This window comes from Staurois parvus, unplaced genomic scaffold (genome assembly GCF_062004578.1).
Source record: "Staurois parvus isolate SC_StPar_1 unplaced genomic scaffold, SC_StPar_1.0 ptg002469l, whole genome shotgun sequence".
Lineage (NCBI taxonomy): Eukaryota > Metazoa > Chordata > Amphibia > Anura > Ranidae > Staurois > Staurois parvus.
In genome coordinates this window covers 131,001-144,213 of record NW_028320265.1, presented here as the reverse complement: position 1 = coordinate 144,213, position 13,213 = coordinate 131,001, and the positions used below count along the sequence as shown (strand labels likewise).

General features: G+C 47.8%; 1 protein-coding gene across 3 annotated transcripts in view; it reads left to right on the top strand.

Annotated features, from left to right (window-relative positions):
- LOC149430757 (cullin-associated NEDD8-dissociated protein 1-like) overlaps nt 1-13,213 on the top strand; it is a 43,465-nt gene that overhangs the window by 1,529 nt on the left and 28,723 nt on the right. The window contains exons 2-6 of one of the 3 annotated variants that reach the window (XM_089666016.1): nt 3,482-3,625; nt 5,852-6,006; nt 7,925-8,048; nt 8,140-8,396; nt 10,770-11,012. In XM_089666016.1, the coding sequence (XP_089522142.1) occupies nt 3,482-3,625; nt 5,852-6,006; nt 7,925-8,048; nt 8,140-8,396; nt 10,770-11,012 (923 nt within the window). Of the gene's footprint in view, nt 1-3,481; nt 3,635-5,851; nt 6,007-7,924; nt 8,049-8,136; nt 8,397-10,769; nt 11,013-13,213 lie in introns of those variants that run through there. The other 2 variants (XM_089666015.1, XM_089666017.1) reach the window with 2 other exon arrangements.

Genomic DNA, 13,213 nt, shown 5'->3' with positions numbered 1-13,213 from the left:
GCAGCGTGGGGATCGGTGTGGGGGGCCGACATGTGGAGCAGCGTGGGGATCGGTGTGGGGGGCCGACATGTGGAGCAGCATGGGGGGGCAACATTGTTTGCATTCTATTGCAAACAATGCAAATTCACTTTTCTGGCTTCGAAGGAAAGTTGCAGAATGGTTGAGTTTGTTTGTTTGTTTGTTTGTTTGTTTGTTATGGGGAACCACGTGTGACAGTTGCCCAATTAAAAGCCTGAAAGATTCTATCAGATTTTTTTACTATCTGTCCAGATTTCAGTTCTTTCAGTCATGGAGTCTCAGTATCACATGTAGGTGTTTCCTATCTATGCAAATACAGCCTGCCTAGGAACACCCACTGCTCCAGACTGACATTCGTCATTTTTCATATCTGCCATAACTCCTCCCAAAAGCCAGTCCACTGCCTGCATCAGAGCTGAGGGCAGCATCCTGCTGGCCCCTCTCACCAGCCATGATCTGCCCACATTGCATAGAGAAGCATGGAGACCCAGTGATGATATCAATGTGTCTAAAATAAGGTAGGTAGTGAAAACAGACTTTTTTAAAATGTCATTAGCATTAAAAGAAAGTGTCCTAAATACTAGAAAAGCATTCAAGTTTTATTCTACATTAGCCAGACGGAGCTGTGGCCAAACGTAACTTTAAACCTGAACCCCAGACATGAAAACTATCATCTAAATATATTCCTTAATAGTCTCAAAGGATGTAAATATACCTTGTGTGCACCAATTGCCTTTGCAAACCCAGATATTTCCTTGTAAAAATAGCAGGAGGAGGCGGAGACAAGACCAGTCACCCTGCAGAGCTGTGGGAGGGGCTCAGCGGCTCCACCTACTACAGCCTGCAGAAAACTACAGGAGGGGCGGAGACAAGTCAACCTCCACAAGGAGTGAGAGCAGAGCTGTGGGAGGGGCTCAGAAGCTCCACCCAGTGCAGAGAACTACAGGAGAGGGCGGAGACAAGACCAGTCATCTAGCAGAGCTGTGGGAGGGGCTCAGCGGCTCCACCTACTACAGCCTGCAGAAAACTACAGGAGGGGCGGAGACAAGTCAACCTCCACAAGGAGAGAGAGCAGAGCTGTGGGAGGGGCTCAGCAGCTCCACCCAGTGCAGGCTGCCTGCAGAGAACTACAGGAGGGGGCGGAGACAAGACCAGTCATCCTGCACAAGGAGAAAGAACAGCAGTGAGTGGTCTTTATTCCAGGAAGTCTCACACTGGATGACTGACCAGATCTAGAAGAAATACACAAAGCTCACTGAGATTCAAGGAAGAATACACAGGATGAATTGTTTTGAATCCAATTGAATAATGTGTGAATCTTGGGTGAAAACATCGATCAATAGACCTCTAAGGCTCCTACACTCTAAGAACGTTATTGGCATTCGTGATATTCCATGTTGTGGTGTCTCTATAATTACTCGCAGCTGCTGTTCCCGGACTGTTGGATGATTTCCCATTGAAGATCTGTTGGGATACAATTACATAAGCTGCATGAGCTGCTTCAACCGATTTTTCTTTTAAAGTCCGTGGAGGTGCGAAACAACGAAAACCCGTAAGTCAACAAAAATCGTGCAAAACACCAACACAAAAAAGTGCACTTAGGGGTGTGCTGTAGTCCACCCCCCTGAAGGGCTAAGAAGGACCTCTACCCTGATCCCCCGGGGTTGCAAGGCTTTTGACAGGGACTGAGGTTTCCACATGGTCCACCTAGCCAAAAGACCTGCTGGACCCCTTTCCTTGTGGCTAGCTGAAGCCGACCACCAAGTACTAGGTCAGGGGGCTCTCCAGAAGAGTGACCACCCCCCCACGAGGAAGGAACCAAAAGGCCACACATCCTCCCTAGACTACAGGGCAGGCCCGAGGACCCACACCCTACCGTCCATGAGAAAAACACACACATAAGTGGAAGGTGACAAAACGTGGGAGGAAAATAAATAAATAAAAAGTGGCCGTGCAATAGTGCACTGGCTAGGCCCTGAGGCATGTAGCAGTTCTTTGCCCTGGAGGTGCAGTGCAGGAGCACACTTGGGATCCCACCCCCATGTGCTACTAAGAGCACCTCTGAGGCGACCACTCGGGGGGCACTGCTCCACGGACTTTCTGCCTCCCCGGCCCTTGCCCAGACAAGGTAGATCCATTCAAATCAGGAAGAACTGGACCCCGGGGGAATTACTCCCAGGCCTCACGGTTTCACTTACTTATTACAGAAAAAGGCATGGCAATGGGGAAAGATCAGCTTTAAGTAGGTGTAAGTAAGTAAGTTACTTACTTTAACGACACTCTGCTGTCGTTCTTGCTTCTTGGCGAGGATGCTTGGCTGTATAGTACCCCTGCTGGTATGATGGGGGGGCGGGCTCTGAAGGCTAGGCCTGGGAGCAATTCCCCTGGGGTCCAGTTCCTCCTGATTTGAATGGATCTACCTTGTCAGGGCTCTGAGGAAGAGGTTGTGTCCTCGAAACGCGTTAGCCAGTTGGTCATCCAGGGTTCCATCGTATGGACTCAGATGTTGTTTGGATCATACACCTTGTTCAGTTTGACATGCCTGTGTTATTATGTCCATTGTGAGTATGATACCTTTTTTTGTTTCTTTAATAAATTATTTTAAACGATAATGCACTAGGTGGGTGCGCCCTTTTTTCTGTTTCTCCATTTGTATCTACCTTGTCAGGGCAAGGGCTGGGGCCGGGGAGGCAGAGAGTCCATGGAGCAGTGCCCCCTGAGTGGTCACCTCAGAGGTGCTCTTAGTAGCACATGGCGGTGGGATCCCAAGTGTGAAAAGTTCAAACACTTTTCCTGCACTGCGCCTCCAGGGCAGTTCTTATGGTCCAAAATCATCATTATTGATGGAAGGAGGGGATGGTGGGTGCGGTGATTTGTTGGATCAGTGCATGTCTGATCCAACAAACCGAGCGGGCATCTTGGAATGACTGGACTGGAGATCAAAATATGATACCATCTACTGTACCTTAATGTGCGAGACAAATTTGCATATCTTGAGGCTGAGCAGAGGAAAGGAAGTATGCAAATTATTATGCAAATTAGGGTGACCATGGTCCTTTGCAATTGGATCAGAACACACTCCTAATCTACAACAACAAAAGGAGTATGGCATATGAGAAGAAAAAAAAACAGAAAGAAAACATAAATAAAAACAAAAACATAAAGTGGAATTCCACTCACCCTGTTAAAAACTATAGCTGCTGACTTATTGGTCCTGTGGTGTGTCCCTCTCAGCCTGTTTCACCAGCTGTCAAAAGTTCTGAACTTTCTATTCTCTATTTAAAAAAAACTGAAGAAAAGTTTTGGCTGGAGTTGGGCTTCAAGTGAGGATTCTGGTTGGCCCTTTTGGGTATATCTTCAAATTTTGATTTAGGTTACTTCATTTCTTAGAAATTGGCTACATAGAGTGATTTATGCAATTAAGAGATCCAATAATAGACACATTATTTTCATTTCCTGGAAGGTTCATGGCCACCAACGACCTGATGATGGAGCTGCAGAAGGACTCAATCAAGCTGGATGAAGACAGCGAGAGGAAGGTGGTGAAGATGCTTCTGAAGTTGCTGGAGGACAAGAATGGAGAGGTGCAGAACTTGGCAGTAAAGTGGTGAGAGAGGTGTGGGGATCCTGTAACATTCTACCATTAAAGTGGTTGTAAACCTCAATCATAAAGTATGAACAAAGCATATCCCTCTATGCTGTGGATGTGCCTCAATCCAGATCACTAAGTGTCATTTCTGGTGATGGGAGGGATCTTCTCCTAATACTGGGTGGAGGGGGGGGGGGGGGGTTGGGGGTGTCTCTTCCCTCCAATCAGCTGTCAGAGCTCTCCTCATTGAGCTTTGCAATGGGTCACTTCAGCTCTTTGCCCTTTTTTCTGTTCTCAGACAAGCTTTATAAATTATAGACTGAATGGCTGTAGAGAAGAGAAGACTTCAGATAAACAGGTACAATTTATGTAGGAGGATTTGTTTCATCACTGACAGTCACTGATTGTAGATGGTATCATATTTTGATCTCTAGTCTAGTCATTACTGTTGAAGGGAAGGTTAGTCTTCCCATATCTGGCCATGCAGAGGGAGGCATTCCTTGATGCATACCAGACAGGGGCAGACTGACCATTTGGAAACTTGGGCACTGCCCGAAGGCCCGGAGTCAGTAGGGGGCCCCATGAGATGCCCCTGGTACCTTTTTCATAGGCTTTTTTGAGTTTGGGCAAGGACACAGGGGCCTCATGATCCCCTATTGCCCAGGGGCCCCATGAGTTGTCAGTCCGCCCCTGATATCAAACCTCTGATACTTCCAAGTGATATCAGATAAGATCTCCTCCCAGGAAAAGCCATTTCTGTTCTATCATCACATCATTTGATCAGTTTGGTGTGGATGATCCCTACTGAACACATTCAGGATGAATTCAAATTCCAATTGTGAGCCAAACCTTAGTGTCCAACTTCAGCACTTGACTTTACAAAACCGTCTTTTGGCTAAACGGGCTCTAATTTCCAAAAACACATTCCAAAATCTTGTGTAAGGCCTTCCCAGAGGAGCCTGACAAATGAGTCATGGGGAAAAGCAGTGTGGTGGGGGGGGGGGGGTTAGAGCAGTTTGGCATCTTGGGTGCTGGATGACCTTGTCCAAAAACTGGTTGTGGGACTGCTATGGAAAGGGCCAAGAGAATAGATTACATTACAATTTGGGGTAGAATCCTGGTAGCCTGGGCTCCGTACTGGACTGGTGGTACCCATTATCCCCAGCACTGATTGTCACCAGAACATTTGTCCCCATTGGAAGATTCACCCTCATAATGCTACACCCTCATAATTCTACATCATAGACAATTGTGCTCTTCCACCCTTGTAGTAAGAGTATGATAAATGATAAAGCCAACTCCACGAAGACATGGTGGGGTTTATTTACTAAAGCTGGAAAGTCCAAAATCAGACTCCCTTCTGCATAGAAACCAATCAGCTTCTAACCTCAGCTTGTTCAATGAAGGTTTGGCAATGAAACCTGGAAGCTGATTGGTTTCTATGCAGAAGGGAGTCTGATTTTGGACTCTCCAGCTTTAGTAAATAAACCCCGGTGTGTCCAGTTAGGTGTGAAGGAACCCGACTGAACACCTTTGGGATGAACTGAAACGCCACATCTGAGCCAGGTCAACATCAGTACCTGTCCTCACAAATCATTTTTGGCCGCAAAGTCCCATAGACACACTCTAAAACCTTGTGAAACGACTTCCCAGAGGAGAAGAGGATGTTATAGCCACAGAGGGAGGCAGACTCCATTTATTAATATATATTTGGGATGGTAGGTCCAGCGAACCCTCATATTGGTGTGATGGTCAGATGTCCTCAAACACTTGACCATATAGTGTATAGTCCCAGGGCACAGAAAAGTTATGAAATGTCATTTAAATGATATGAAATGGTTAGTGGTCAATTCATAAGAAGAAGTAATAACAGAAAGTACTTGGGTGATTTTAAGAAGCTCATTCAGCTACTATAATCACTAAGAGCAGCTATGGGTACAACAATGGACCATGTGGCTCATTATGGTGTAACGCACACAAGTACACATGGAAGGAAATAATTGCGCACACTGTGAGATCATTCATTGCTATTGCTGTACGTTCTACTTATTGCATAGGGAGCCTTTTGTTCCTTTTAAATAGCGAGGAATCTCTGCCCTTAATTCACGGCAATTCTAATACTGCGATTGGGCTATGAAGGAGCCTCCTTGTTCTCCTACCCTACAAATGTAGACTTCTCTTTCTGCACCAGTGATGGGATTTGCTATACCCGGCCACATTTATATCCTGTGTCTCTCCTGACAGCCTGGGTCCTCTGGTGGGGAAGGTGAAGGACTACCAGGTGGAGGCCATTGTGGACACTCTGTGCAGCAACATGCTATCAGATAAGGAGCAGCTCAGAGATATCTGCAGCATCGGTCTGAAGACCGTAATTTCCGAACTTCCTGCCGCAAGCTCAGGTAGGTGGGTTTGACATGGCGACATTTGGTACAGATGTTAGAAGATACACAGAATACATCGCATACATATGAGATTAATGCTGAATGTGCAAAAATGTTCCCCCGTGCAGTTCAGTGGTTCCTCCCACCGACCTCCATATTACTTATGTGTTCTGTAATGACATTCAAGATGACGGTAGGAACCACTGTGGTGGGGACAGGAGATTGACACTCTTGAAAGCGTCAGTTTCCCAGCAAGATTTGTCGGGAACAGAGTAGTGTTCTGGTGGCTTGGGGCTAGAGTAACAAAGTGTACAGAGGAAGAAGCATTGCAAGCCAATCAGGTTATGTGCTGAGAAGAAGCATGCTGATAGAAGGAGAGAGCCCAGTCACAGAGAGATCTTTGTCTCCTCATATCAGCATGCTCCTACTCAGCACATGAATGCATTGACTTATCACTCTGCTGCTTCACCTTCACTGACAATCAAAGGCTGGGACAGGTCCATGACAGCCTGGGCTCAGAGGAAGTGGGTTGCATGATGCTAGCCTATCATTGAACCCCGCCGACTGAGGACATCTGATGGCTCACCACTGTGCTGCTTCACCTTCACTGACCAGTCAAAGGCTGAGGGCGGATCCATGACAGCCTGGGCTCAGAGGAAGTGGGCTGCATGATGCTAGCCTGTCATTAAACCCCGGAAACTGAAGAGATCTGGTGGCTCATCACTGTGCTGCTTCACCTTCACTGACCAATCAAATGCTGGGGACGGGTCCATGACAGCCTGGGCTCAAAGGAAGTGGACTGCATGATGCTAGCCTCTCATTGAACCCTGCAGACTGAGGACATCTGGTGGCTCACCACTGTGCTGCTTCACCTTCACTGACCAGTCAAAGGCTGAGGGCGGATCCATGACAGCCTGGGCTCAGAGGAAGTGGGCTGCATGATGCTAGCCTGTCATTGAACCCCGGAGACTGAGGACATCTGGAGACTGTGGAGATCTTGTGGCTCATCACTGTGCTGCTTCACCTTCACTGACGAATCAAAGGCTGGAGGCAGGTCCATGACAGCCTGGGCTCAGAGGAAGTAGGTTGCATGATGCTAGCCTGTCATTAAACCCCAGAAACTGATGAGATCTGGTGGCTCATCACTGTGCTGCTTCACCTTCACTGACCAATCAAATGCTGGGAACGAGGACATGACAGCCTGGGCTCAAAGGAAGTGGGCTGCATGATGCTAGCCTATCATTGAACCCCGGAGACTGAGGACATCTGGTGGCTCACCACTGTGCTGCTTCACCTTCACTGACCAGTCAAAGGCTGATGGTAGATCCATGACAGCCTGGGCTCAGAGGAAGTGGGTTGCATGATGCTAGCCTGTCGTTGAACCACCAGAGACTGAGGACATCTGGTGGCTGATCACTGTGCTGCTTTACCTTCACTGACCAATCAAAGGGTGGGGACGGGTTCATAACAGCCTGGGCTCAGAGGTAGTGGGTTGCATGATGCTAGCCTGTCATTGAACCCCCAGAGACTTCAGAGATCTGGTGGCTCACCACTGTGCTGCTTCACCTTCACTGACCAATCAAAGGCTGAGGGTGGATCCATGACATCCTGGGTTCAGACGAAGTGACTCGGAGGAAGTGGGTTGCATGATGCTAGCCTGTCATTGAACCCCGGAGACTGCGGAGATCTGGTGGCTCATCACTATGTTGCTTCACCTTCACTGACCAATCAAATGCTGGGGGTGGGTCCATGACAGCCTGGGCTCAGAGGTAGTGGGTTGCATGATGCTAGCCTGTCATTGAAACCTAGAGACTGTGGAGATCTGGTGGCAAAAAAATAATGTGGGGGACAGCTCCCGACTCAAGATGAATATTGCGGCAATTGTTGTTTTTCATGCAAGCTTCTTTTATATAATTATGCCTCAATTTTGCTCCAGGCTCAGGTTTGGCTGCCAACGTGTGTCGCAAGATCACGGGTCAGCTGACCGGAGCTATCGGTAAACGGGATGATGCCGCTGTACAGCTGGAGGCTCTTGACATCCTGTCGGACATGTTGGGAAGGTGGGTTTCAGCTCCCTGGCAGGTTGATATCCATATACGCGAGTTCCATTATGTGATATTGTACCCCCTTCCTCCTGTTTGCCCCCAGCAGATTAGGAGGTGCCCTCTACTCTTTCCACCCTTCCATCCTCACCTGCCTACTCAGCCAGCTCACCAGTCCGCGGCTCGCTGTGAGGAAAAGAGCGGTGCTGGCGCTTGGTCACCTGGTACAGACCTGCAACGGCAACCTCTTCACCGAGCTTGTAGAGCACCTTGTGGGTGAAATGAAGAAGAACGAGTCTACGTCAACCACCAGAACGTACATTCAGTGCGTGGCAGCCGTCAGTTGGCAAGCAGGACACAGATTAGGTATGGCCAACCAACATGGAGCTTGTACATTCATGATTGAGGTGATTGTAGCCGTATTAGTGCGCTTGTAACAAAAAACAATCCAGTACTGTCCGTTATACTTCTTGTGGTTGCACCAACATCCAAATATTCAGGACAAGCTTTTGGGGTGTACCCCCCTTCTTCACAGTCCAAGCAGTACTACTACTTGGACTTTGAAGAAGGGGACAGGGGACAGTCCAAGTAGTACTACTGCTTGGACTGTGAAGAAGGGGACAGGGGACAGTTCAAGTAGTACTACTGCTTGGACTGTGAAGAAGGGGACAGTTCAAGTAGTACTACTGCTTGGACTGTGAAGAAGGGGACAGGGGACAGTTCAAGTAGTACTACTGCTTTGACTTTGAAGAAGGGGACAGGGGACAGTTCAAGTAGTACTACTGCTAGGACTTTGAAGAAGGGGACAGTCCAAGTAGTACTACTGCTAGGACTTTGAAGAAGGGGACAGGGGACAGTTCAAGTAGTACTACTGCTTGGACTTTGAAGAAGGGGACAGGGGACAGTTCAAGTAGTACTACTGCTTGGACTTTGAAGAAGGGGACAGGGGACAGTTCAAGTAGTACTACTGCTTGGACTGTGAAAAAGGGGACAGGGGACAGTTCAAGTAGTACTACTGCTTGGACTTTGAAGAAGGGGACAGGGGACAGTTCAAGTAGTACTACTGCTTGGACTGTGAAGAAGGGGACAGGGGACAGTTCAAGTAGTACTACTGCTTGGACTGTGAAGAAGGGGACAGGGGACAGTTCAAGTAGTACTACTGCTTGGACTGTGAAGAAGGGGACAGGGGACAGTTCAAGTAGTACTACTGCTTGGACTTTGAAGAAGGGGACAGGGGACAGTTCAAGTAGTACTACTGCTTGGACTTTGAAGAAGGGGACAGGGGACAGTCCAAGTAGTACTACTGCTTGGACTTTGAAGAAGGGGGCGCACCCCAAAAGCTTGTCCTGAATATTTGCATGTTAGTGCAACCAAAAGAAGTATAACGGACATGCACATTTATGGAAAACTAAAGCAAAACTCCAGGCATACCTGTTTCTGCACAGTGGAAGAAAGTCCTGTCCTGTGTTGCAACTGATTACTCTCAATTCTCTGCAAACTTGCATCACCGCATTATAAGCTGCAACAGCTATCTAGAGCCTTCTGAACATTCATCATCAATTACTCTTTTCCTGATCTATATAATCATTGGCCCACCTCTAACACTTATTAGCTTTCTCTGTCATCTATCATTTTGCTCCAGCAGAAATTACGAAAGAACACCACTTCCCCGGCATCCCTTTAGACATGCATGTTCAGACAGTTAAAGTTTGCAGCACCCAGTGCCAAGTCAGCAAGAGCATGCACATCTAAAGGGATGACAAGGATGTGTTCTTTCATATAATACTCTAGAAAGAGGATCTGAAGCAGGGTGCTGTGTTGTTTAGAGTAGCCTGCAAGAGAGAGAAAGACACTCACCTTCACAGCTCTGGACATCCCCAGGAATGGGAGTTGGGTTGTGCATACACCGTCATGAAACCCACAGCATCTCTCGGAACCCACCAGGTCCCCATGCAGCGTGTATCCCTTCTTCCATGGGACTGTTCTGCCCCCCCTGAAAAATGCCGCCCTAGGCAAATTCCTTGTTTGCCTTGTGGTAAATACACCCCTGCACTCATCCGCCAGCTATATATATATTAAAATGCATGCTGCATCCTCCAATAAAACAGTTGACAGAATTGCTGCTTTGCTGTGGGACTGGCATGATCAATATGTGAAAATAAAGGGGAAAAAAAGCCTAAAAAAAAAGAAAACTAATGCAGCCACTATACCTAAGAATTTGTAAGCTGCAATGTAATACTGTATCAGGGGCGGACTGACAACTCATGGGGCCCCCGGGCAACAAGGGATCATGGGGCCCCTGTGTCCTTGCCCAAACTCAAAAAAGCCTATGAAAAAGGTGCCAGGGGCATCTCATGGGGCCCCCTACTGACCCCGGGCCCTCGGGCAGTGCCTGAGTTTCCAAATGGTCAGTCCGCCCCTGTACTGTATATTGTTGATAGTAGAGTAGGAAGGGTTAGATTATTGTTTCATTGCTACTCATGACAACAGCACCCCCCCCCCCCCCCCCGTTTCTTGTGCAGGTGTCACAGGGCAGGAAGTTAAAGAAAATTCACCTAGTGGTGTCACAGACAGAAAAAAGTAATCCTCCTGACAGAGATTTAGTTATTCTCCACTGTATCCAAAACAAAAAAAATGACTGGAGTTACGCTTTAACATTTTTAGGATGTTTATAACTGACCTTCGTATCTCAGTCACTGAACCCTTGCTACCAGGATCCTTTTCATTTGCTCTCCCCAGGGCCACACTTGGACAGAATAGTGCCCCTAGTGGTTGGCTTCTGCAAGGTGGAAGATGACGAGCTGCAGGAACAGTGTTTCCAGGCCATGGAGTCCTTTATAAAACGCTGCCCAAAGGAGATCTCTTCTTATGTTCCCACCATTACGGATTTGTGCCTGAAGTACATCGCCTACGACCCCAACTACAATTACGACAGCGAGGAGGAAGAGGACGCAATGGAGACAGAGAGTGACGAAGAGCAAGGTTTGTGTAGCTTTGAGGAAACTTGCTCAGCTGAACTCCAGGCACACAGCGAAATACAAAATTGAAATACATAGGTAGGACCTGTTCCACAGGCCAAGGGATTTGTATTTTTTTTTTTATCCAGATCTGAAATTTATACAGCTCTGCCAGACAGCAGAACCAAACTGCTGATCTGGCAGTAAAGTCTGGTCCAGGGGTGGACTGACAACTCATGGGGCCCCCGGGCAATAGGGGATCATGGGGCCCCTGTGTCCTTGCCCAAACTCAAAAAAGCCTATGAAAAAGGTACCAGGGGCATCTCATGGGGCCCCCTACTGACCCTGGGCCCTCGGCAGTGCCCGAGTTTTCAAATGGTCAGTCCGCCCCTGGTCTGGTCACCACATATTCCCATCCTATGGCTGGAGGGAGCAGCAGATGACTGATAAGGTCTCCCTTTCAGCACGTTTCATATTATAAATGCAGGAAAAATAAGTGAGCGCTAGGTAAAGTCGACACTGACAGCAGCTGTACACCAAAAAAGGCACCATATAAGACCTTTCAAAGGACAGACATACAATACAAAAGGGTGCAGCGCTCCTGGAATCTATAATACATGAAACTAATAAATATGTTAAAGTGATCATGTGCAAATAAATATATACGCTACTAATTAATAGTGCTGGAAATTGTGAAATCAAATATAAAAGTTCATAGAAGAGGTGATGGTAGGATCCCAAGTGATGTAAGGATGTCCTATGATGGAGACCGTAGGTCAGGTGATATGGGATAATATGATTGCGCACTCACCAGATACGCAAATCAAATGCGCATAAACTGTAGAAATCACAGGTCATCCAATATCATCAGAAGGATCTGGTCAGATCTGGTCACTGTATATCACACTCCCTGACGACACTGCCACACCTGAGGATCACCTTGCAATGGATGTAGCTTGCTCTGTGTAGTCAGCTCCCAAAGGAGCTCAAAAGAACAAAGGCGCCCACATAGTGTAGTATTTTTAGGATGTTTATTCCGTTCACAGGTAAGTGGTACAGATAGGAGTAAAATAAAGGATTACTGACCATAAATGTAAGCAAGATGGCCGCCGGGGCTCCTCGTGGCGCCGGCGGCGTGGCGTCACACCTGCTGTAGCTCTGCCCTGACGCGTTTCGAGCTACTGCTCGTAGTCATAGGGGTTCAGCTTCATATTATGTTCAATTAGCACCAGGGGCGTCCCTGGGGTTGGTGTCACCCGGTGCGATAACACTTGGTGACACCCCCTCCGACAATCCCCGCAGAATGGATCGGATCTGCGGATTGAGCATAATGGATCGGAGTCCGATCCATTATCCTCCCCAATGTGCAGATCCGATCCATCCTGCGGGAATCATCGGCATGCAACCTATATGGGGTGACACCGGACCCGCTCCACGAAAAGGTAAGTTGTAAAGCAAGCCGACGATCCCGGCAGGATGGATCGGATCTGCGGATTGGGGAGCATAATGGATCGGACTCCGATCTATTATACTCAGTCCGCATATCCGATCTATCCTGCGGGGATCGTTGGCTTGTTTTACAACTTACCTTTTCGTGGAGCGGGCCCAGTGTCACCCCGTGCAGTAGGTGTCACCCGCTGCGGCGCGTACCCCCTGCACCTGCCTTGGGACGCCACTGATTAGCAAAACTGGTGATACTACAAATCCCATCATGCCTCTGCCTTTCAGAGTCATGCCTGTAACTGTCAATCTTGCAATGCCTCATGGGACTTGTAGTTTGGCAACAGCTGGAGGGCCGCCAGTTTGACACCCGTGACTTAGCATATCCGATTGACCTCAAGTGTTGCTCCACTCTCACTTGGTCTAAGTTTCCTGTTCAGGTGATAACAAGAAGCTCATACCAGGTCCCATTCAAGTATATACACCAGTTAAATTGATAAATAAAAGTGATCTTTGTGCATTAGTTGGAGCTGGTGTCATACCTGCCTGGGGTTCAACAAGCTAGCCAGCCTGAACTATGGACATTTCAAATATTTGTAATTTTTTAAAAAGCAGTACATTAGCTTTAAAACAAGCCCTCACTGATCTCTATAGCTGCAGGCACTGTAGAGAAATTCATCCTCAAACTTTATAGCAGAGGCGCTGATGTCCCTCAAGTTGGTTTCCTCTGCACCTCAGCTTCAGCGTCTCCCCCTACCAGCGCCGACTCTGGGAGGAGGCACAAGG